The sequence below is a fragment of the Branchiostoma floridae genome, chromosome 2 (genome assembly GCF_000003815.2).
Source record: "Branchiostoma floridae strain S238N-H82 chromosome 2, Bfl_VNyyK, whole genome shotgun sequence".
Classification (NCBI taxonomy): Eukaryota; Metazoa; Chordata; class Leptocardii; order Amphioxiformes; family Branchiostomatidae; genus Branchiostoma; species Branchiostoma floridae.
The window spans coordinates 1,730,346-1,755,568 of record NC_049980.1 but is presented as its reverse complement, the minus strand read 5'-3'; the positions used below and the strand labels follow the sequence as shown (position 1 = coordinate 1,755,568).

The window sequence follows — 25,223 nt, the reverse complement described above, 5'->3', positions numbered from 1 at the left end:
GTACCTTACTCTGTGAAAATGGTAAATTGTTTGGATTTGTTGTTTGTTTGTCTTGGTGTGTGTGTGTACGTTTTTTCTGCTGGCCTGGGTCCAGAATGTGGTGTAGCTAGAGACTTCCAGGGTCTAGGAAAAGTAGGATGGAATGCTGGTTTGGCCTGGGACCAAAGTTAGTGCCAAAGGCAAAGTACAAGCCCAAAGTCCTGCGGGAAGACAGGAAAATACAGAAATGTACTAAGCAAAAGCAACAATCAATAAACAATGTATTCTCAAAAAAGTCTTGTTATAGTTTTAAAACAGTTCAGTCCTTCTCCTAGCATTTTTTATCACCAGCTTTAAGCTGATACACATATACTAATCAAATGTGTTGTCCAAGAAAGAATTCTTAGCTATAATTAAACTAATGTTGCAAAAACATTGCCCTTGACACAGAAAAGTTCAGGCCATTACTTATTAGTAACCATGGTGCGCTAAAACTCCAAATACAGTACAATAATGCAGGTTTTTTGAGATGACGTACATTGTAGTACTTATGTTACAATTTTAATACTTTATATCCGTGTAAAAAATAAAGCGCTTACCAACAAACTTTCAATCAGTCCTCTGATCCTTCTCAAGTTGAAATGAGAACGGAACGGAAGTGTGACGTCAGCAAAGGGTCAAAGGTGCTTGCCAGTCGGTATGGCCCCCCGTTTTGGATCAAAAGCTTGTTGGTAAGCGCTTTATTTTGTGTACGGATATAAAGTTTAAAATTGTAACATAATGTTGACTACCGTCACAGATGAACTTAAGATAAGTTACATTCAAGTACAGTGTAGTACTGTATGTTGCCAACTTTTCACAGAGATTAATAGTTCATTTAGTAATTTATGATTCCTCATGTCCAATGTTCCAGCACTGTACTGTGCAGTGATGGTGTTTGCCTTCCTCCTCATCCCCTTCATGTACTTCTTCTATGAGGAGAAGGATGAAGATTCAACTTGCAGATCAGTAAGTACATAATTTATGTCAAAATACAACACGGTGTATTCCACATCACCCTCAGACCCAGCCCTCCCGCGGGTCGGATCACCCTCCGGCCTTCGGGCGATCCTTCTCGCGGTCGGGCTAGTACCTTGGGTGATACGGAATACACCGTCTTGTATTCTATATGTATATATCATTCACCGGGATTTAAATAGCAGGGCTTGAGATACTGGGTGCATGTGCACCTTGATGTACCCAAAACTGTAGCTGTGCACCCAATTTTTTGCACCCAAATATTTCAGTAAATCTATGTATGGAAAGATATCAAAGTATACCGGGTACTAGTATAAACCATATTGTTGACATCTAAGCGTAAGAAAGATAATAAAATGTCTGTCATAGTACTTATTTAAGAATCTGATGTTGGAATTTGGGTTCATTGAACTAGTAGTTAATTAATAGTATAATGCAAAGTAGTATGCATTTATTACTTCCTAAGATTAATATCTAAAAGAAAATAACACTTCCTTCTGGAGCTTTCCTTTGATAAGAGACATAAAAAATCACACATAAACAACTGGAACTGCAGTATGTGTGTTTAATCATGAATAAGCTAATATGAACAGTCAAGTCTTGTTACAAGTTTATGTATGATATATTGCATGTAAACATATGATAAATTTGTATGCCAGTTAGTCAGTTTTAATCTATAATTTGCAATTCAGAATGATTTTTTATAATAACTTTGCAGTAACACATTTTCTTTAAGATTTTGTCATAAGTAACATCCTTGTACCCTGACAAGATAGAAAATGCCTTAACTGAACTATATGGTCAATCCATGGGCGATAGGCCATCGAGTTTTTGTTGAAATCGCTGTTGCTATCTTTGTACGTATATACCCAACACACACTGTATACAGTAATACCGTACTGTACTCAGTCCATTGAATCAAATAATAATCAAGATGCCGAGCTCCGTTTGCTGCGTCGTTCTAGATCACGGGGATAGTTCACGCAAAGGCCGACGGGAGTAGAACAGTTTCGCAGTTTGCTCGAACGCGTTCGCGAAGGCCTGCTCGAACCGATGAACTGCCAAGAGGGCTAACTTGACTAACTACATATAAATGACTGGGTAGGAAATGCTTCCCGGCAAGAGCGTTACCAATAGGGGTGACCAGCAGGGAAAGTGAGTTAGAACCACGGTTCTATGGTGGATCTGGGACTTCTCAGCTTTTACGTGAGAATAGTTTTCAACGTGGCTGGTTTGACCAAAGGCGATAGGCCATCGAGTATTTGTTGAAATCAGTATCATATGCACTTTGTCGTATTAAAATCAGACTCTATGAACTCAAACAGTGTGTACTCGTTCCACAGAGATTCCTGAGAATCATACACTGACTACCACACACTCAGTGTACTCGGTCCACTCAAATAGTCCCCAGAATCATACATTGACACACTCTCTCTGAAAAAATTCCGAGAATCATTGACATCACTGTGTACTCAGTCCACTAAAAGATTCCCGAGAATCATACACTACACTATTACACTATAAAACACGCGGTGCGTACTTGGTTCACCGAAACTTTGGCGGGAAATCTGAGTCTCTCGTCTGATTGGCTAGCAATGATGTAATATTCTTGTGCAGCAGCGACCCTAGCGGCCAAATATGGTACTGCTGGTAACGCTGTTCCCCGGAAACCGGACTTTACAAAATGTTGCATATCTTCTTTATTATTAGGTGTTGAGTCCCAAGAAATCTTACATGGCTAGTAAGTAACACCTAGATAATAAGTAGTATCAACGTGTCTTATTTCATTGCGGCATTTCACCGAAAACAAGGGCTTTTAAAACTGCATTTCCTACCTATTCATTATTGTTCCTAACACCAAAGCGTTCGGAAGTCGGTGTTCGGCAAACTTCGGGTGATTTCGGCAACCGTTCGTATGTGTGATTCTTTGGAATCGACAGTTTGTGTAACCGCTAAGTGTACGATTCTCGGGAATCTTTCCGTGGACCAAGTACAGAGTGTGTGTAAGTGTACGATTCTCGGGAATCTTTCCGTGGACCGAGTACACAGTGTGTGTATAAAAGTGATAACAGTGTGTATAAGTGTACGATTCTCGGGAATCTTTCCGTGGACCGAGTACCCAGTGTGTGTAAGTGTACGATTCTCGGGAATCTTTCCGTGGACCTAGTACCCAGTGTGTGTAAGTGTACGATTCTCGGGAATCTTTCCGTGGACCTAGTACCCAGTGTGTGTAAGTGTACGATTCTCGGGAATCTTTCCGTGGAGTCAGATTTTATTACAGCAAACTAATACTGATTTCAACAAAAACTCGATGGCCTACCGCCTATGGTCAATCTGGAAGGTAAAGTACATGCATGAGACAAAGGATGTAGCAAGACACCTCTGTATGTGGAATTGACTGAACATGCACACGTTTGCACAACTAAGCAGGCAGAAATAACTTCGATATCATTGAACACAAGAAATAAATACGTCTTGTTACAAAAATACTATAACGTTATTACTGGAGTACAGAGTCGAATTGTTTGTAATAATATGTTTGATATCATATCAGTCCATCTCATCTTCCACAACAATGGCCCCATATCTGGTGCACCTTTGTGGTCTGTTGTCTGTGTTCAGAGCATTACGTAACCTCTGCCAGAACAGTGGCTGCGTATTTGGATTCTCGGACCATTCTAGGTACGTGTTTCGACACATGAAGCGGCGGAGTCGGGCATAGCGGGTCAGACAGTAGTCAGGAATATCCTCCATGACTACCAGGATCAGCGAGTCATCTTTGTCTTCGAACAAGCCGAGCTGCGCCAGATAAAACTCCTGTTTACACCATCCGCTATTGAGAAAGTTCTTAGTGATGAGACAGACAGTCTTCCTGCTGGATTCAATACTGTCTATAATGTTCTCAATGATGGGCGCTCCGGCTGGGAAGTCTCTCTCATGAATACAGAGTTTGAATTTTGGCTGTCCTTCTTCCTCGAGTTTTTTTATCAGACGTTCTCGGACCCATTTTCTGGTGTCCTTGCTACAGTAGGAAATAAAGGCGTCGTACTTCTTTACGCCATTTGGAATTTTGCGGGGTCGTTGAATCTTAGCTCGTAGAAGGTGCCATGTGTACTCGATATAGAAGTGGAAATGGTTTCTGAAGAGAAGGGCTAGCATCATGTAAAGAGAAATGGAGGTGGTCGTTACTATCATGGTAACATGTGACACATGTTCCCAGTTTACTCTGCAGACCTGCGTGTCAAAGTTCAGAATGGACTTCTTGTTGAGTTTGAGGGGATAGGAGCAGAGAACGTCACGGGTAAGGTTACCGACGTCTGCTTTTGTGCTGTTAAGCCAGTCCCGAAACCACGCCATTTCACACGTGCAGTATAGCGGATTTCCAGCGAGGTACATTCTCTTCAGGGACGACAAAAAGGGATGAAACACAGTCTCGTTGATGACTGTTATGGAGTTGTTCCTAAGATCTAGAGTGGACAGCTTTGTGGAACTTTGGAAAAGGTTATCAGGTAAGATGCTAATCTTGTTGTAACTCAGGTAGAGATTGTTCAGGAGTGTAAGGTTCTTGAAGGCATCTTTGTGGATTTGACGGAAACCATTCCTGGACAGAAAAATTGTGTTCAGATTCGTCAGACCTTCAAGAAACAAGACGGTGGTTCCCGGTTCCCAAAGCCTGTACAGGTTGTTGTTGTTCAAGGAAAGTTCCTTTAGAGATGTCAAGTTCGTGAAAGCTCCATTTTCAATGTAATCCATGTTATTATGACTCAAGTCGAGCCAAGTCAATTGGTTCAGGTATTGAAATGGGGACGGCTCGGCCGCGATGTGTCGAAACTTATGCTGTACTCTACTCATTAGTAGGTTTTTCAAAGTCGGTACATATTTAAAAGAATCCCCTGTCAAAAGTATGTTCTTGTTGTCACTCAGGAACAAATCCTGAAGGTTGGGAAGTCCAGCAAACTCCTCACCATAGATTCTCTGGTCCATGGTGTTGTGTGATAGGTCCAATGTTGTGAGAGATGAACAATGTTGGAAGCTTTGTCTGGAGATCTTTTGAATGTTGTTCTGTCGAAGGTTTAGATGGGTTAGTTTCCCTTCCACAAAACCTTCAAACATGGAGGATTTGATTACCTTTGGGGTACTGGTGTTGTTCTTCATATTCAGGGTTACAATACTCTGAAGTCCATAGAAGGCCTGTGAACTGATATGAAATATCTTGTTGTTCTGTAACAGAAGAGTTTTTAAGGAAGCTAATGTAGCAAAGACATTGTCAGGAAGCTCTGTCAGTGCGTTGTTTGAAAGGTCCAGTGTTTGAGTGGAAGAATTGCCCAATGGCTGCAGGGTTGTCTGCTTTAGCGTCGTTAGATCGATCCAGCGTGCGGAAAGAGAGGTGACTTCCGTTTTCCCGAGAGCGGTGCAAAGGTCGCGAAGCAGCATCTCTCCCTTAATCGCTTTATCCAGCACAAGATGCCTGATCTTCCTCAGTGGCTGGAAGGCATCTACTGTGATCGTCTCCAAATTATTTTCCGACAGATTTAAAACGTGGAGCGTCCTATTCGGCATTGTTGCAAAGCTTGTACCATCCAGAGACGTCAGTAAGTTATGGGTGAGGTTCAGGCTCTCCAGTCTGGCTGTATGTGTAAAGGTCTCGCTTGGTATGGCCTCAAAGTAATTGTATGAAAGATCCAACGTGGTTAAGTTTGTAATTCTGTCGAAAACACCGGGGAACAGTTTGGAGACCCTCAGCTGATTGCGATCCAGAGTTAGTTTGGTGAGATGTTGAAGGCCACTGAAAGCTCCAGCATACATGGTAGAGATGCTGTTGTAGCCAAGGTGTAGTGTTTCTAGATTGGGTAGGCCTTGGAAGGAGGAGTTGTATAGACGTGTGAGCATGTTGTGGGAGAGGATCAGGACATGGGTTGATGGTGGTAGATTGTTTGGTACATGCCGCAGATGGAGGTGGCTGCAGTCTTCAGTGGCATAACCCCGCCTGCTGCAGTTCCTCTGACTCCAGACAGATGGCACTGTTGCCCCACTCCCTTCTGACATCATGGCCACAGAAAGGAGCAGGATGGATAGCAGAAGAGATGTTTTCACCATCATTGTGTTTTGGGCGCCTTTGAACTGATTGGCTGTGGAAAATAAAAGTTAAAGTTAACACACACAAAATGGCATTTTCCTTTGAAGGTCATCATGTTGATTTGATTATATGGATGGCATCAAAGTATGCAAAGCAAAAAAAGATGATAAATAAAATTAAACCTCTCTGTGGTCAGGAAGGTTTGAGAAATAATCAAACACACAGAGGTATCTAAAAGTATCCCAAATAATAAGTCTTCATTTTTTTTCTTTCACATCTCCTCCTTTGACCTTGGAATTGACTTTCTAAGACATCAGTATAAATTTTCCAATATTGTAAATGTATGTCATATTTTTGCTCATTTCAAAGCTGCTTTGTATGACTTACAGTATGGTGGAAAACTTTTGTTTTGAGAACAACCAAAAATTGATGCCCATGTCGATATCATCATCCTTTAGAATCAAATCAAAATGGCCTTATACTAGCAACATTAGTATGTATGCAGCTTGACTCTTGAATTTTTAGCCCCTCTATTTTTACTACATACAGTGAAACCTGCCTTAGGGGTCACCTGAGTATAGGGGCCACCTGGCCATTGCGGTCACTTTTTGTCGGTCCCTTGGATTTTTCCCATTGACCTAAGCATTAAGAAATAGTCTATAGCGGTCACCTGTCGAATGCGGTCGCGGCCAGCCGATTTTCAGTCCGGCCGCTATGCCAACACTGCCGATAGCGGTCACCGGTGCGACTGGCTGGCCGCGTTACGCCGCGCTAAACCCACGCGGGGTTCACTTTTTTCAATTTCTGCACTACATCAGCAAAATATAGGCTCAACTTGGACGATTTACGAAGGAAACATTGAATAAAGAAACATTTTACAAAATTATGTGATTTTATGCGAAGTTTTTCCACCAACGTGTTGTTGGCGTTTTTCTCGTCTCAGACTCTTTGCACTCTACCCTTCTCTACATCGTCATTTCTGTGCAGACTGAAAGAATATATGGACAGATTTTACAAGTAGACCGTCCGTTCATGTATCTGATGTTATAGGCTCTTGAAATCCATGTACGCTGGTCTAATTATCGTATTGCGCGGGCCAAAAATATCGGAATTGTATTTGCGTAAATTTTCCAAGATGGCGCCGCCTCAGAAGGTAAACAAGGTCAATAGGGGTCAGTGGACGACTCCATTTTTGCCAAGGTAAAATGTGGCAACAAGAATTCTGATTTATAGCACAAAATACGGTGATCATGGTATAAAAACGATAAGAATCAATTAAATCAACGTTATTTATGGAAGAACTAGACGAAGTTGGATTTTTTGTCAAAGAAATAAGCCTACGTAGAGACAGTTTTATTTCGACGTGACCACCTTGGCATAATGGCGCATGCAGACAAGTCAAGCCAAGCCTTCCTGAACAAGTGAAAGTTTTTGTGGTGTTTTGATGTTTAGAAATGATTATGAACTTGTGATCAGCAGTGATTGAACGTCTAATTTTTGCCGGCAACTAGCGGAATGTACGCGATTTGACTATTCGATTGGCAAAGTTGCCGGAGACGCGCGCTGTGACCCAAGCTAAGAAAAGTCAGACCGAGAACAAAGGAAAATGGCGGCGCTGACTTCGTGTTCAGACAATTCTAACTGTATAAAAGACAAGAGAACCAAGCAAATGTCTGTCAGTTTTGACTCAGAAATACGATGTCGAAGGCTTCGACTCCCGAGGGACACGCATTGACGTTGGTCATTCGGCGTTCCGAGAACGGCAAGTCCTCCCGTCAACTAGCGGCTGATTTCGGAGCAAGTGTCGGTCGGCCTCAGATTAGTGTTAAATGTCTAATAATAGTACACTGTCTTCTCTGTTAATAGCTAATGTCATGATTGACATACATTTTGACTATACAGTCTAATAAGGGAGCAGCTACAGTGCTGTAGCAGTAGTAGTAATACAAATCTATTTGATTAAACTGTTTGTTTTAAACTCATATTTAGTTTAAATAATAATATGTCAATAAATACTCGGTATCTCAGTGGAAGCTGCATGCCTTGTCACTTATTGCTTGTGGTGAAATGTACCTTTTTGGCTATACTGCCTATAGGGGCCACCTGCCCATAGGGGCCAAATTTGGTCAGTCCCTTGAGTGACCCCTATAGACAGGTTTCACTGTATTGCCATCCCAGCAATGTAAAATACCACTTTAGACCTTTTGTTTTTATTGCCAGTAAAAAGTTAAAACCTGAAATTACTATAATAGGATATTTTGCTAAATCCTTGGCTAAATAAAAGCTCCTTGGCTAAATGGATATTATGAATGCAAATGTACAGTTTTAACATTCCCAATCTCTTAGCTGTAATGCATGGCTTTTCATTGGTAAAATGCTGATGGAAATATTTGTTCAATTTGCTCAAAGTAAAGGAAATTATACATTTTATTACATTGGAAGCAATTTATTTAGAACTCCTGTACATATTGAACTGTTTACTTATCGAGCCAATCGATGGTCTAGAACTTATACTGCTTTATAGTTTTTGGTAGTACGTCTTTACCAACATAACGGCACTAGTAAATATAATTGGAATTAATGCACTTACTGAATCAGACTAAACCCAAAAATATTTTACATGTATGCTGAGATGTAGGATATTTGAAGTTGTTTGATTCCATTACTCACTATTTCAGCAACCATGCAGAATCCCAGCTGAACTGTAAAGCCCACCTCAGGTTGTTAGCAGTGCAGTGAAAACTTCCCCGACCGTTTCCCTCCTATATCTCCAGGCCAAAATGTGGGGGAGGGGAATTTTGTGAGTCAGTTTCTAACCACAATGAGTTAGTTTCTATACGCCACCATACTGGCATTCACCCTGCAGGTTTGGTTTCCATTACATCATCTTGGACTGTTCCACTCAAGGGGTGGGGGTACAGCTGAAAAACTTCAGCTTTGTAGAGCTAAGAATTTGATTTTCAGCTGGAAACAAAGATTAAAGATTAGAGTTATTTAGACATAAGTGAATAGATTAGCTAACTACTTCATAATATGTGAAAATCAACATCAAACAAGCTTTTGTTATATCCTTTCAATTGTTGGTACAACCCTGCTTTCGCATGCAAATAAGGCAAGTTGGCGGGTAGCCACCTGTAATTTTCTGTGGTTTTGATGTCAGAGAAGTGGGTTCTTTGCATACCTTTGTGGTAAACAAGGCAATTGAAATGAAATTACACAGGGAAAGATTGTTGTGCAGATATCAGAATTTCATGCTTGAATAAAATAGCTTAAAATACAGATTTTTTACTGGGTATATGTGCAGTTTTGTGCATATAATTGTATCAAACTATGAATTCGCCAATAATTTTATGTTGCATGTACATTTAGGGGTGTTTTTTGTTATAAAACCGTAATTTTTTTGTTGTTGCTCCAGTCGGAAGGAATAAAATGACCTGAACAAATTAGCGGATATTTTACTACATGTAATTAGGAAATGAATTAAGGCATGCGTTTTGTGGCTTGTGGGGGTCCAAGAAAGAATATTTAAGAGCGAATTAAAGTAATTTAATTTAAGAATTAAAGTTCCTTCAGTCAAACTTACAGTGACAGTTAGCATTGTTTACGAAGACATGATTTAAAACACCAGTGGAATTCAGATACTCCACCAAACGGATTCCTTTTGTAGTGAAATGTACCATTGTTTTGAGTATTGCCTATTCACATTAGTCTCCCTGACAATCAGGTCCAGGTTTGAAGTTCCTGACATGAAACCTGATTTTCTGGACCTAATGAACTGTAATCTCCAAGCAGATCCTATTGTAGCATGAGATAGTATCAAAAGCTGCCAGAGGAGTGAAGCTGGCCAATGAGTGTGCTTGACTACATGGCAAATGTACTCCTTGGCTGCTTACATTCTTTGGCCAGTTTAGTACCATCTTATGCGATTGTAGGATCTGCTTGGAGATTACTGAACTGGGCCTGTACCTGAATTTTCTGTACTGTATCCAGGCTTTTAGCTAGGATTTTATCATAGGGTGTCCAATTTTCTTCTGTTTGGCGAGCGCTGCAGGCATGAGTATTGTAGGGGGTCTGGGGACAACCTCACTCAGAAAATTTTGAAATTTATAACTCTCTGAAACACCATTTCCCACATTTTGAGGTGCAAATTTGGGGGAATGAAGCAAATTTACTGTCAGACAAGCCACATGTGACCTGTAGCATCCCTGGTCAATCAGAATTTCATGCTTGTCAGAGGATCTGCTCCCCAGTGTAAGGGCGTACAATTTGAGTTATTTTTCTAACAGGGCGTACAATGTACGCCTGTACGCCTACCTGGCTAAAAGCCTGACTGTATCAACCCCTAATGTACATTGTACGATATATACGATATTACACAGTCATCATCATCATAGCATATTTATTCTTGAAATCTGAAAAAATACATAAAAGGTACCATGCACACATTGTACCTGTTAGTTCCAATTGTTTGACATAAATACTAGTAAATGTTATTCTGTAAAAGAACTCTTTGCACTGATGATTAAAAAAATGTTGTTCCCTGCTGTGTTACAGAGGTGCTGTGCAGCACTCAAGTTTACAGTGGCCTTCATCATTGTGGCTGCCATTCTACTGCTGATTGGGTAGGAGATGATTTTCAATTATCTATGAAGGAAATATATTCTGTATTATGATATTTATGTTTCCCCCTGGTGTGTTCCCACTTTCTTCTTCTTCTTCTTCTATCTTGAACCAATCAGAGCTCAAAACTGCCAATGACATTAGCACATTGGCTGTTCCAGCAAATATAATCGAATCCTGGTATTAAAGGTCTGTCATATCCATCTGAGGGCAGGACGTGTATTTGGCGGATCCAACTGTGATCGATCCTGTGCCTTGGTGAATCTTGATTAGCAAATCCTGATACAAACAGGGATTTATTCTATTTAACCATATGCTCTGGTAGAGCATTTGGCTCAGAATCAAAAGGTCCCTGGTTTAATCCTCACCATGCCCTAAAATAAAAAACTGTCCCTTTTTTTTTAACAAAAATTTTCCTAATATTGGAGTGATGCCTACCAAGCCTTATACGTAATCTGCCACCAAGAGCCATAAAATTTGTTATTTTTTATTTTGCGTGCAGCGCCTTGGCTCCACTGTCGGCTCCCCCTGCCAAGAACTCCACTGACTGGGAACGGCTGCACTTCCTGTTCAACGAGCTGGGATCAAACCGTATGTAATGTGTTACCTTGCTCCTATCTGTATTTTATTGTTGCCAGTTGATTCTTTCACACTGTAAATGCATTTAAGTTCACTGGGATTTAATTTCACGTTGGGGAGAAAATGGACAGTTAGCTGTGGTTTTGAGTTCACGTTACTGCTACTACTACTACAGTAGACTAATAACTACAGTACCATAGGGCTAGAGCTACATGTTGTACAGTAATTGAAACCCGCGCATGTACGGACAGCCCGTTGGACACCATCTACATTGCACAAGTGACTGGGAAAGGGTGCTGCGGGCAGAACAGTTGCTTTCAACAATGTTGGCATAATCTAACAGACTACATGCACATGTATCTACTCTCTAGATTCTGTTCAATTTTTAAAGATTGGGTCTGAGTTCTATTTTTGGTTTGATAGTGCATATTCACCATAATGGCCTCTAAGTTCCGACACATCATAATACTGCACAATGTAGAGTAAACAAATGAGAACTTAGATAAGGGGGTAGGTGGGGAAAAGACAAAAATAACAAAAATTTAAATTTTTCACGGTGGTTTTGAGTTTGCTGTGAAGAGGTCATTGTGAAAACCATTAAAATAAACTTTAAGCCATTTCTTTGTATGTCATTGGGCAGGTGCATTCACACAATATGTTTATTTTATTGTCCACAGATGGGGAGGATGCCATCTCCTTTGCCATCAGTAGCTTGACTTTGTTGGGGATGTTGGCCCTCATCACTTACACAGTAAGGACATGTACCATCATGAAGATACATACATGTATGATTGTTTCTATAGTATAGGATCTTGGTTATGGTTATAAAGACACTGTCAGTAGTTATTGGTCCATGACATTGTGTTTGTTTGTGCTGTTGTGTGTTGGCCTGGATCCAAATTTGTTCACAGGGCAGGGTTGTCCGAGATCCAAATTTGTTTGCCAAGCATGCAGAAATCGATTGTTGCTGTAAATGAAGTCACAAACCAGAGGATGATGTGACAGTTGAGCGTGTAATGTATGTGATGCACATAGTCGTTTTTTTGTTAAGAAACTTAAGTTAAAAAAGCTCACTGACAAATCTTGATATTTGGCACAAATGAATGAGGAAAAATGGAAATCAGGCCATTGTGATATAATACAGAATATAAATGAACATTGCTTTTCCCTATGTAGGCCTATGGAATGACTGCCCTGCCCTTTACCTGGATAAAGGGTGTGAGAGCAGCAAAGAGGGAGAGACTGGAGGTGTGTGAGGACAGGGAGGACTTGGAAGAGAGGAGGAACCGCCTTCATGTAAAGGTTAGTTAAGGGCTAGAGCAGGGTTGCAGCCAGTGCCCATCCTTCCGTCCTTTGACAGAACTTTGCAGCTGGGGACTGAAAATAAGTTTGGCCATTCTATCCTCTGTGACAGACAAAAATTGATATGTAAAGATGTAAAAAAAAAACTGTCCCCCTTGTGTAATTTTTCACCAAATCAGATGCCGTTGGATAGCTTAGTCTACCAGCAAAATTTACACCTCAAAATGCAGGAAATAGTGTTTCAGAGGGTCTAGATTTTGAAATTTTGCTCCCCCCGACCCCCCTAGGAATGTTGCGCCTGGGGTGCGACGTCTTGTGCCTTGGGTGCTCAATAGCATTCAAAATCAAGGGGACGGAAAATTATTTCAGGCTGGCTACAACCCTGGGCTTGAGGTACTTGTGGGTACCAGTATAGAAAATTCAGGTCCATGACCTGTTCAGGTCCAGAGAATCAGGTACAGGTCTAGACCTGAAACTGGGACCTGATTGTCTGTGAAAACTTGTGAGTTGGCAATTCTCAAAACAATGGTCCATCTCACTACAAAGGAATCTGTTTGGCGTTTTAAAATCATATCTTCATGTAAACAACGCTTAAAGTTTGACTGTAGAAACTTGGTAGAAATGACTATAAACTCTTGACCCTACTTTGCTCTTGGTATTTTCTTGGACCAATGAGCTCCAAAAAGTGCTGACGCCTGCTGATATAGTGTGTTCATTTTCCCATCGGTCCAAAATCTGGTATACCAACTTTTTTCAGGTGCATTTTTTTCCGACGGGGCCAAGAAAAAAACGGTTTTGTAAAGGTACTATGTACAGGTCCCCACTACCTAAAGGCCCATCATAAGATTGAAAGTACTCTGTAGGACAAACCCTTTATGTGAGTGACATGTACAAGCTGTAGCAGGATAACGAAAGATGCACGCATGTTTTCCTTGCAGTACCAAGACGGAAGGCGAATGACCAACCGTGATCGTAAAGAGATGGACGAATTGGATGAGAAGCTCCACCTGTTGCGTCGGCGTGAGCGCCACCTGCTGTCAGCCGAGCGCAGCTGGCTCAACAAGTGTTTCATCGTCTGCAGGCCCTTCCAGGTAGTGTACCTTATTGAAGCTCCCCCTGGTGTTGAAAGATGGCACTACAGCATCAAATTGCCTTGAAAATACACAGTCCTGTAGGGCAGACTGCATATTTTCCAGGCAATTAGATGCTGTATGTGTGTTGGGTCTCCCTTTTGGAGTATGACATAAAAAGCACTGAAATAAGACCTCGTTAAAGTACTTACCCAAACTTCAACAAATTTTTCTTCTGCAGAATGTCACTATATATTAATATGCAAAGATAACAAAATTGATTAGCGCAAACTCCAAGAAGGCAAACTCTGTTTAAGAAACCCCACCATTATATTTGACCTATTTCTTGTTATCCAACCACTGTGAGGATCCAACTAGTCAAAACTCAAATTTGTCCTTGCAGCAACTATACAAGCAAACTGAACAAAGTTTGACCAAAATAGGAAAGCTTAGACCCTCCCCATTCTTTTTAACCCCCAAAGTCACCAGATTTGGCTGAAATTTTCAAGGAAAAGAAGGATTATTGCAATTTTTTAAGTGGCTCTATAATATTCCCATTTTAAGCCCTCCACTTCACAATACATCTCTGACATCTGTCCTGAAGCTCCCCCTAGCTGTCAATTGCAGTACTACAGAATAATTTATCACTTTCCTCTCATATTGCTGCTGTGTATGGAACAAATTTGTACTGCCAAACAGCAGAGAGATAATCGAAAAGGGATAGTGAGATGTGTGTGGAAAATTTCTGGTTAACAGAATGATACAATTATGATAAAACATTGTGATCTACTACTTTCTTTCTCCGTGGAACAACAAACATGTACAAATGAGTATTACCAATCATAATGGTCGTGTTTGTTCTCCAGATGGTGTTTGGGATTGTGTTCATCTTGTTGGCTCTCATCATCTTTGTGTCCCTCTTACTCTCATGGTGAGTACCTAACATGGACCATTTTGTACATTTCTAAATACACATAGAATACAACACGGTGTATTCCGTATCACCCGACGTACCAGCCCGACCGCGGGAAGGATCGCCCAAAGGCCGGAGGGTGATTCGACCCTGGGAGGGCTGGGATCCACCTGAGAAAACATATATTTCGTTGCGAAATGCACCAGAAGTTGAGAAAATGTTGTGTCCTCAAACAAAAGATTGTAATAACAGCAATTCTAATGTCCAAATCCGGTATGCAAATTTTCAACCGTGCCGTATTTGGCCCGTTCGAAATAGTTCAATTTACTCGAAGGAAGCCTGTGTGATATAACTTTCGAACCTGTGTGATATGGAAAGTTATCACACGGAACACCCGTATCCAACGTTTTCACGTCACAGGTATGACATAAAATTGACTATAGGATCTGTTTAGGAAATACATTTTGCAAATGTCGATTCAAGTGTAAGAAATGAGTCCTTGCGACAGGATGTTAAGCCATGGTCCACTGTTCATTGTGTTTGTAGAAAAGAGCTAGGGAAATTTCCCCGGTACAATGTACTTGTTCATACTGTCTTGTCTTCTCTGTCACGACCAGTGGAAGAATAGCTCTTCAATGAGCTAAACCGAATCGATTTCACTTTTATGCAAGAACATTCGCAATTTTGTTAACGTAATGGCTTTCATCTAGTCTTGGCTAGTCAATAAAGTTCACTATATAATAATAAAACTCTTGAACTAATCTAACTGTAATATCCAACACAAAAAGATTGGACTCACCCAAATTTTTTACTGATCAGCACCAGCATTTGTCAAGGAATGAATGACAAAGAATGGTGCTGTTCAGTCCTGGTGCTGTTCAGTCGAAATTCTGGGTGAGTCCAATCTTTTTTTTTTGTAGTACAGTTAGATTAGTTCAAAAATGACTTCGAACAACACAGATGAACTTTCAAATTGATAATAATAAAACTGTATGCTTTCTCTTGTGTCAGCATTGATCGGATCCTGCATGGTCTTGGCTACAAGATGGGATATGCTCTCCCTAAACCTCAGCTGCCCAACCCTGTAGACATTGTCATGGTCAACACACAGAAGGTAGGCATGGGAAGAGTTGTACTGTAAATTTACTTACTTTAGCGATGATTTTATTTTGCTGTATGTGAGGAAAATAAGAATTTCATTGTGTTTAAAATTTGTGGTTGACGCAATTCTGTAGTGCAGTTAGTAGTAATATTGAGTACATTGGAAATGCATTTTGTGGTGTTGTGTAGTTGTGGTGGAGAGGTCACAGCAAAAATAAAACCACTGCAAAAATTCCAAGATTTGTAGTACACAGACAGTGGACCTTTCAACCATAATCTTTTGACCTAAGGGACTGTACGATATTTATCAGGGGGGGAGGGCTGGTGCGTTAGGGGGGGAGGGCCATGTTAATTTTTTTTGAGGTGGGGGGAGGGCCATGTTAATTTTTTTGAGATAGGGGGAGGGCCATGTTAATTTTTTTGAAAGAATTGTTTATACTTTTTTTTGTTTTGATATCTTTACATGGCCCTAAAACTGATAAAATAAGCCTTCTGAATAGCCTAAAATGCAAGAGCTTCCGGGGGGGCTTCGCCCCCCTAGGTCCCCCAAAGTGGCGCTGCCCTGGACCAGCGTTCCCGCCAGGCATACGTCATTCCGTCTCCGGACTTATTTTTTTCTGGAAAGACGCACTCGGCTCGGCTGAGTTTCCCCCAAATATTTAAGTTACAAAAGCGGTGCGCGGTAAATATGTGAAGAATCCAAAACTATACACTTTATTTTTTTATTTATAACATTTCTTTTGTTTTAAAAGGACAAAATTTGTGGCAGAAAAGGGGCCGCAATATTGTTGTCAAGCGTCGATCGAGTCGGCTGTGCACTGGCATTGTCGTCTGTGGCACATGGCGCGGCACGCCCCCCTCCCCAGACGGACTGTCGATCGCAGCGCCCAGCACAGTGGGACGTCTTTTCTGGCTACTCCTTCAAGGCTACACCGGCACTGATCACTGCCAAAGACGCAGCAGATCACCGTCCTTCGTATAATGTATAACGTTCTTGGTCTCTATGTAAAAAGAAATCCAGCGGTGAGCCAAAGATTTCACGCCGAAAACGGGGTTACCTGAGGTCGCATGAAACAAACGCACGCTCGTGGAAAATGACGGCGCGGCCTTGTAAAACCCGACCGATTCGATAAATGATAAATTTTAGTAAAATCATCGGGCAAAATAGAAAAAAAAAACACAAGGTGTGATGGCGCCGTCATTTTATCCTCTGGAAAAACTACTAGCATTTGATGCGGGAGGGCGCAACATCGATCGCACGAGGTAGGCATTCTTTATTCAATGTCGGAAAAAAATTGGCAGGATTTTTCCATGGGCTGAAGAACTCACTGGCTAAAGCCCTGTTTGGAAGCATCAAAAACCCAAAATTTTCATATAGACATGACTGGACAAATAATACCCGGGCCAGATCACGGACTGCTGATTCCCCGAGCTTATAGTTATAACATATTTTGGGGGGAGGGCGGACGTCGATTACTGAAAAACGGGAGTAAAAAAGGCAACCGGCATCCAATCTCAAGGGCATAATTTTCCTCTCAAATTGCAGGAAATTCTGTTTTAGAGGGTTTGAAAATCCAAATTTTCCCGGGGGAGCATGCCCCCGGACCCCTGGCCCGACGCTGTGAAAAAATCCTGGCGAGAACACTGGCGCCCTTGTGCCCTGACGTCTAACGTTATATTAAGATTATTTTATTGGTTGTTTTTCTACCCGTTTGATTATGCCTGTCGGGGGGGAGGGCCATGTTTATTTTTTTGAGGTGGAGGGGGAGGGTCACGTTAGATTTTTTTTGAGATGGGGGGAGGGCCATCAAAAAATTTTTTGATCCGACTTCCAATGCACCAGCCCTCCCCCCCCGATAAATATCGTACGGTCCCTAACAAGTTCAATTTTTCAGTGATTGTTAATTCTTTTGCTGCCTTACTCTTGACATTGCAATGATATATAATGCAGTTACCTTTGTAGCAACATTAGTATTCTGTACTCTTACCACAGAATGTCAGGGTTACTGACTTAATAGTTCAGCAATGTATGTAAAACATGCTTTGCCACATTGCATCATTCTGTTGCCACTCCTTGTCTCAAGGCTCAAACAATATGCTTTATAACCTGTTAACATATTCTAGATATACGTCAGGGTATATATTGTGATTTGGTGGAATTGCTGTTTCAAGCTCTGACTGGCACATTTTCAAATTTAGTCTCCAATCTGAATTTCTAACAGCAGAATGTACCCAATATTACTTGGCTATTCTACCACGTAGCAATCTCCCCTGATATACATTTGTGCACTGTACTTTTCAGGTGTTCCCCCTGGACTATATCCTGATCTCAGCCATCATCATGTACTGGGTCTTCTGTTCCATGGCGGGGATCAAACAGATGGGCATATGGTTCTTCTGGATCAGGGTAAACTTCCTTCTACCTACCTTGTACCTATTATCAACAATGGTATGATCCAAATTGTTGTCAAGGCCTGTCACTTGCTAGAACTGTTTAATCTTGGAATATTCCATTACTCGAGCAGGGATTGAAATGGACTGAATAATCCTGCTATTCTGATAGGTGTTTGTTAAGAAATCTTAAAAGTTGCAACACTGTAAACTGCAGGAATAGACACGGAAAGCAAGGTTTTTACAATTTCTTTATTTGTTTTTCATTCCAAAAGCAATTCCAAATCATCCTTACGTGACAGTTATGTTACTCATATACCGTTATCGACAATTATATAGTTGTTTATGTAGGATAGTTTAGCCTTGTAGTGTTGTTGTTCAATAGTTGTTGTCATATGTTGTACCATTTTGTACAGTTTTGGAGTTGTTTGAAAATGTTGCTAATAGAGTTAACTGAACCAGACTTTAACTTTGTTTTGTGTACATGAACCAACCAGTCTGAATGAAGACACTCTTTAAGAAATGTTTGCTTTATTTTCACTGACGTTTAGGTGGGCGTCTGTCACATTCATTTGGGAAGTTCTGACTGGTTCACATTGTACTGCAGCACTAGGTGTCACTGCTTATCAGCATAAGAGTTCACATACATAAAGTATTTACACATAAAGTAATTGATCACCGAAATGTCAGTGAAAATAAAACAATGGTAGTGCAAAAATAGTCTCTTTATCAGTGTTGGACAAGTCCATTAGCCCTATTGTCCAGGGCAAGTGAAAGTGCTGATTGGGCAAGTGCATGACCTACCCCACTTGCCCGATCGGGCAAGTACGATTTTTCCATTGAGTGAGATTACTTTTTACAGTCATGACATCAAGTAATGGTCAACATAGAAAAATGGAGGCAATGATAATTCCATTGCTGGATGTGAAAATGAATATAAAAGTGACATTTGAATTTTGTGCAAGTGAAAAATTGGCTCAGGCAAGTAGATGTGCTTGCCCGATAGGACAAGTGAATTTTAGAAAACTTGTCCAACCCTGTTTATTCAGTGATGTACCAGCCTTATAAAACTATTCATGGATACTACATTTAACTGTATACAGATGTATAAGATCCGGGTGCAGCGGACGCGCCCCCAGGCCCTGCTGTTCATGTGCATGATCCTGATGCTGATCGTGCTGACCAACAACATCATGCTGTACACACTGTCTCCACAGTACGTCACGTTTGGCAGCCAGCACTACTGGGTATGACAGCTCTTCTTCTGTCCTGTGTGCTGTTCTTTAGTAGACAATTAGCCAGAATTGTTTTAGCACAATGGTAATGGCAATACAAATGTATATTGTGTGCGAAAGCAAAGCAACCAATCGGGGTATGGTTCACAAGGGGGTTCTTGGCCCTTCCATGGCACAGTGAGGAGATGAAAATGTAAGGTAACAAGTTGGCATTCTAACTTAGTAAGGGTACCCATTATGGGACTTCATTCTTTTTACACCACATGTAATTTGAAGGATTTTTTGGTCAGTTTGCAAGGTCATATCAACATTGTTCCACAAGTATGCACTAGCAAAGTACATGTAGAAATGTACCGCTGTACTAGTTGGAAATTACCATAGTGGTGCTCATTTAGTATGGTGGTCTCAGATTATAGCAGTTGGAATACACTAGCTAGAACCCTGGTACAGTGGTACTACTGCTAAAAATATTGGTTGGGATATGCTACATTGACATGCCCCATTATCAATGCCACAAGTCACTGACGACAGATATTGGATGCTACATGTATATGAAATGTCTGAACGTTAGCAAAATCTTGATCCAGTGACTTGAGTTACTTTTGTATATTGTATGTTATTACCTGAATGTCTTACCTTCATCGACGTAGTTGGATCGTAATTGATACAGCACGATTAAAATTGATGCAATGTTGAAAATGTTATTGTTAATCATTAGTGCTTGGTTCTAACATGTCTTCCTGTCTTCCTGTTACAGCAAAACGAGACCAACCATGCCACCAATGAGACTTTTGCGACACTTTTGCCCTGTAATCTCAATGCAACACAAGGTGGGATATGTCAATGATGAGTATGTCTGCTATTGCATCATGTGATTCCTTGACAAGTTTGGAGTTACTGTAGAAAAAATTTGGTGTCCTCAAGCAAAAAACTGCAACAACAGCATTTTCAACATTGGAATGTGGTATTCAAGTTATCAACAACACTGCAGTCAGCACACTCAAGTGCATTCAAATTATTCTGTGGAAGGTCGTGTGATAACAGTAGAAACACATGACACATCAGGGCTCGAATTAACCACTTGCACACTCTCGCAGCGACAGTAGTTTTCTCTGTGCGAGAGTTGTTTTTGGAGTAAACAAAACGATCCTTAAGTTACAGGCCCTTTACTAAAATGTCAGAAAATGTACGCCCTGTTTTGGGGATGCACGCCTTTTGTACGTCCAAATTTTTCCAGTATCGACCATTATCGCGGCCTAGGTATGACATCAACAAAGTTCTAGACTGGATATGTTAGACACATTTTAACAGACTTGTTTCTCTGTCCCAGCGGAGTGCACCATGACCAGAATGAGCACGTTGACAACACGATTCTTCTACAAGGTCTGGTTCTTCGGAGCCTGTTACTACTGGGGCACCTGGGGCTTCCTGGGGGTGAGTACGCAGTGGTTTATTTATCTATTCATTTTTTTAATCTATTCAGTTTTACCACATTTGCGGAAGGATTGACATAACAGGTGCCTATCACCTAATTGCAAGATGTCATCGACTCAATCCGGAGACCAGACTGTAAGGTTTGATCCCATCACACCGGGAAGGACCCCTACACTTATATTTGGTTTGATCTTCGATTCATTTCAGTCTTTATTGAACCAACATTGCTGTCCTTCTGAGTCTCAATTGTGTAATTCTGACAAATTCTCCATAAGCAATCCATGATTAAAAGTTTGTGCTATTAGACCATCCTTTGTACAGTAGTTATAGCTCACAAGTGAAACTGAGAATTGGTAGTGTAATGATCGGTTAGTGTTCAACTGTTCGGCAAAGTAGGGTATAGGTGAGTTTTATGGCATACAGTCTGGCAATATAGAATGTCAAATTTATCTGCATTACATGTTCGTCTACCAGAGATGTTCACAGTATTTGCAGGTCCTCTCCACTTTGTCATAAGGGCACAGTGTTTTATGTGTTTTTATGCTATTGTATTGTGTTGTAATTGTTAACCAAATGAAACCAAGAGAAACCTCCTTTTCCACTCTCACTGCAAAGTTATATCTGCTCAAGAAAAAATAAATTTTACAGTAGTGGCTGAAAAAATTCCAAGACATACAGTATAAGTAAATTGGAAACTAATTTTCTCCATTTCTTAAACAACCCTTTCATCAGATTCAGACAGTGTTTTCCTCCCTTTTCAAGCATAATTACAGCCTACCAGTGTAATGAGGAGTGTTAATTAGGTGCTAATTTGCTATTGTCATCAAATTATGGGATCATCATGTGGTCAATTACTCTTGACACAGATAATCCTCCTGGCTAATTGCTTCTAATGGCATTGAAAATCTGGACAATTTGTATCTATTAACAAGGGAGTAGACAAACATGCTCATTTCAGGTTCTACAATGTGGAGGATGGAATTTACAAACATTTATGTCCAGTAATTTGTACCGGCCTAGCAGTACAGACAATGTCAGTCTGTATTAATGCAAAAGAGTGGTGCTTGATGTTTTGTTGTGTTTTTTAAAGCATCAAACTGCATAATTTATACTGGTTGGAGTAGTTTTGCATTTGATCCTCCATTATGTTGCAAATTAAAAAGGAACTGGTTTAGGGCACTTAAGACATAAGACAATAAGTTTTGTAGTAGACTTTTAAAACGCCCAATTATGTTGCAAAATATGTGAATAAAGTACAAGGCTCAAAATACCACCTGCATATGCAGGTTAGTGCAGGTAAAATTGGAGCTGTGCAGGTATTTCTGGAGTCTACTTGCACCTAACCTGTACTGATCCATGTACTGGGTATTAATATACATAATGTCCTATGATGTAGCTGTATATGGATTGTTATCAGCTGCATTGACAGTTACCACCTATAGCATATATAAGAAAAATAGGAATGGTTCCTGAACAACTTTACTTCCTAAGTCCAAAGTGGTGCAGATAAAATTTGTCTGGTACAGGTAATTTTCAATGTTACCTGACCAGTGCAGGTATGCAGAAAAAAGTATTTCAAGCCCTGCAGTAGTAACCTTAGTTCAAGAAATAGCTTCATGTATTTAGTAGGATTTGATTACTGTTTCATCATGTTTCAGAAAGTATCATAAGTGACATGATTGTTGGCTGAACTAAATGCATGTCTTCTCCCCTGACAGATATTTGTCCTGGGTTTCATCGTGTCCATCGTGGCTAAATGCATGTCTTCTCCCCTGACAGATATTTGTCCTGGGTTTCATCGTGTCCATCGTGGCTAAATGCATGTCTTCTCCCCTGACAGATATTTGTCCTGGGTTTCATCGTGTCCATCGTGGCTAAATGCATGTCTTCTCCCCTGACAGATATTTGTCCTGGGTTTCATCGTGTCCATCGTGGCTAAATGCATGTCTTCTCCCCTGACAGATATTTGTCCTGGGTTTCATCGTGTCCATCGTGGCTAAATGCATGTGTTCTCCCCTGACAGATATTTGTCCTGGGTTTCATCGTGTCCATTGTGGCTAAATGCATGTCTTCTCCCCTGACAGATATTTGTCCTGGGTTTCATCGTGTCCATCGTGGCTAAATGCATGTCTTCTCCCCTGACAGATATTTGTCCTGGGTTTCATCGTGTCCATCGTGGCTAAATGCATGTCTTCTCCCCTGACAGATATTTGTCCTGGGTTTCATCGTGTCCATCGTGAAGGGGCGCCGCTCGGCCATCGAGGATGAGGTAGAGTCTGACGACTCGGACGACTCGGACGAAGAGCTCTTGAGAGCATAAGTACAATCGGGAAAAATCCGGCTCGAGTGTACCTATACTCACAACAATGCAGAGGAGACAACCACAGAGTACATGTACATACCTGTCAGCTCACACAGTGTTGGTGCTGTGGCTGGTGGGAAGGATGGGAGTACCAGTGATGAGACACTACAGGACACTGGGAGGGCAGATTTAGATAACACAACTGATGTATCTGAGCAAGAAGATATGCAGGGGTATAAAACTGATATTGATATTGATACTGAAGCTAAGAGGTCAGGAGAGAGGCTAATATAGGATCGTAATTTTTGATTGGAAACTTCTGTGTATGTAAATTTTGAATCTTCTTGGTTGTTATTGTAAGGCCATGTTGATGTGATTATGAAATTATGGATGACATCATCAGTGGGAAGCCCAAAACTGATGCAAGCATGTGCCATGTAAATGAAAATAAAAATTATGAAGTCTTAGTGGTAAGGAAAGGAATTGGAATTAACTTCGGCATTATATGACTTTAGTACAAATGTATACGTTAGCTGATATTTTTAAAAGCATACGGCATATACATGTATGTACTCACTTTACAGTTGCTCTGTACGGTTTCTCTCTCTCTATCCATTGCTTGATTATACTTCTGCTGGGATCCCTGACGCAGAGGTAGGCAGCAGTCAACTAGTCTTCACATATTTACAGTATTATTTTTTTCATATTGGGACAAAAAATGATCCACATCCACATAATCAAATCAACATGGCGAAATGCATAGAAAAGTGAAATGGTAATGATAATGCCATGTATTTTGTCGTACTGGTATATGCAGGATCCCGTAACTTGTATACACAATGTACAGTTGTGCAGACATGTACATGTACCTTTTGTGCAGGCAAATTATCATTGTGACTTCCATATATTTGTGTCTGCAAAATCTTACAGCAGAATCATCATAGGTAAGGTAAGTAAGGCTGCAAAAAGTTGCTACATCAAGTGTTTAAAGGCATTTTGAGTAACAGCTGTTACCAAGAACCAGGTTCTTGAACTGATCTATCCCAAATCCAGTCAAACTTGTACAAGTGACCACCTTCTCATAAAGACTGCCTGGCAAACGTTGTTATACTATTATTGTTTCCCATTGACACAAACAGAAAGAATCTTGTCAATAGCAACCACCTGTTTACATAGACCACATTTTCTCGGTCCCCTTAGTGGCCTTCTTGAGCAGGTTTGACTTTGTCTTTGGGGTTGTCAGAGTGCTGCAGCAGAAATTTATAAATACTAGACAAAGTTTTGTAAAGACAGTCTTTGATAAACTCAAAGTGTTGAATAGAAAACCGACACTTGTAGGGAAGTAGGTAACTTCAACCACAGTGATCATACTTGAGGTTTCAATAGTTGGAAGAATCTATAAAGTTAAATGATACTGTAGTAAAATACAAATTGGTGTATGATGCAGAAACATGGAGCAAGAGTGGGGTTTCAGTTGTAAATGCAGTTGATTGTACATATGCTATGCCAAAGCAAAGTCTGTAAATATGTAAACCTGTGCTATTTGGAGTACTTGTTATAAGTTTGGTTGTGGATATGAATTTATACCTTCTTGTGCTATCAATAATGATATACAGTGTAGCCTCTTGGGGAATGTTGAGGGTATACTTACTGAGGAACTCTGGCTTTACATTGTATGAATTTGACAATAAAGCTGCTGCCAATAGAGAAAACATTTATGTCTCTGTGATGATGTTTGTCTTCACGTATTCATGATATTCAGCTGCCATTGGTTCAAAAAGTGACAGTTCAATATTGTTTTAATTCTAGTGACAACGGTACATTTCATCATGTATAATGCATAATATTATACATTCTGATACTTCATTTGAATGTATTTAATAAACTCAACAGCAGAGGCAAGTGTTCTGGTTCTACAGGTAATGGTATTTTTTCCTGAAACAAAAAAATTGTGTTAGTAAGTTGACTTTGAACTTTTGACAGTTGTATTAAACAGCAACAACATTCTGATAACCCCTTCAAGTACCCTCCAGATAAATTACTACAGGTGGAACCTATTGTGTGGCAAGCAACCATTGAACAAACTTCTATATTAAGAAAATCTTCCCCTTACCTTGTAATGTGTTTCTGGATACTTGTAGGTCAGCATATAGCCTTGTCAGCTTCATTTTGAATAACTTGCCTTTGGTCAGAAATTGAAATG

General features: G+C 40.5%; 2 protein-coding genes across 3 annotated transcripts; one reads left to right on the top strand and one right to left on the bottom strand.

Moving 5' to 3' along the window:
- Positions 1 to 892: 892 nt before the first annotated feature.
- Positions 893 to 24,734, top strand: LOC118409290 (probable lysosomal cobalamin transporter; the record flags this gene model as incomplete). 2 transcript variants are annotated; one of them, XM_035810186.1, is given in 13 exon segments in its annotated part: positions 893 to 987; positions 10,628 to 10,695; positions 11,196 to 11,284; positions 11,950 to 12,023; positions 12,449 to 12,574; positions 13,513 to 13,665; positions 14,511 to 14,575; positions 15,569 to 15,671; positions 17,961 to 18,065; positions 19,153 to 19,296; positions 20,042 to 20,114; positions 20,615 to 20,718; positions 22,925 to 24,734. In XM_035810186.1, coding segments are annotated over 13 exon segments (1,313 nt in total), but the record flags the coding sequence as incomplete, so codon positions are not given.
- Positions 3,535 to 9,867, bottom strand: LOC118409289 (toll-like receptor 3). Its single transcript, XM_035810185.1, has 2 exons — positions 8,744 to 9,867; positions 3,535 to 6,125 (listed from the first exon to the last, which is right to left on the bottom strand). The coding sequence occupies exon 2, from the start codon at positions 6,094 to 6,096 to the stop codon at positions 3,547 to 3,549; it is 2,550 nt and encodes an 849-aa protein (XP_035666078.1). The 5' UTR covers positions 6,097 to 6,125; positions 8,744 to 9,867; the 3' UTR covers positions 3,535 to 3,546.
- Positions 24,735 to 25,223: the final 489 nt, after the last annotated feature.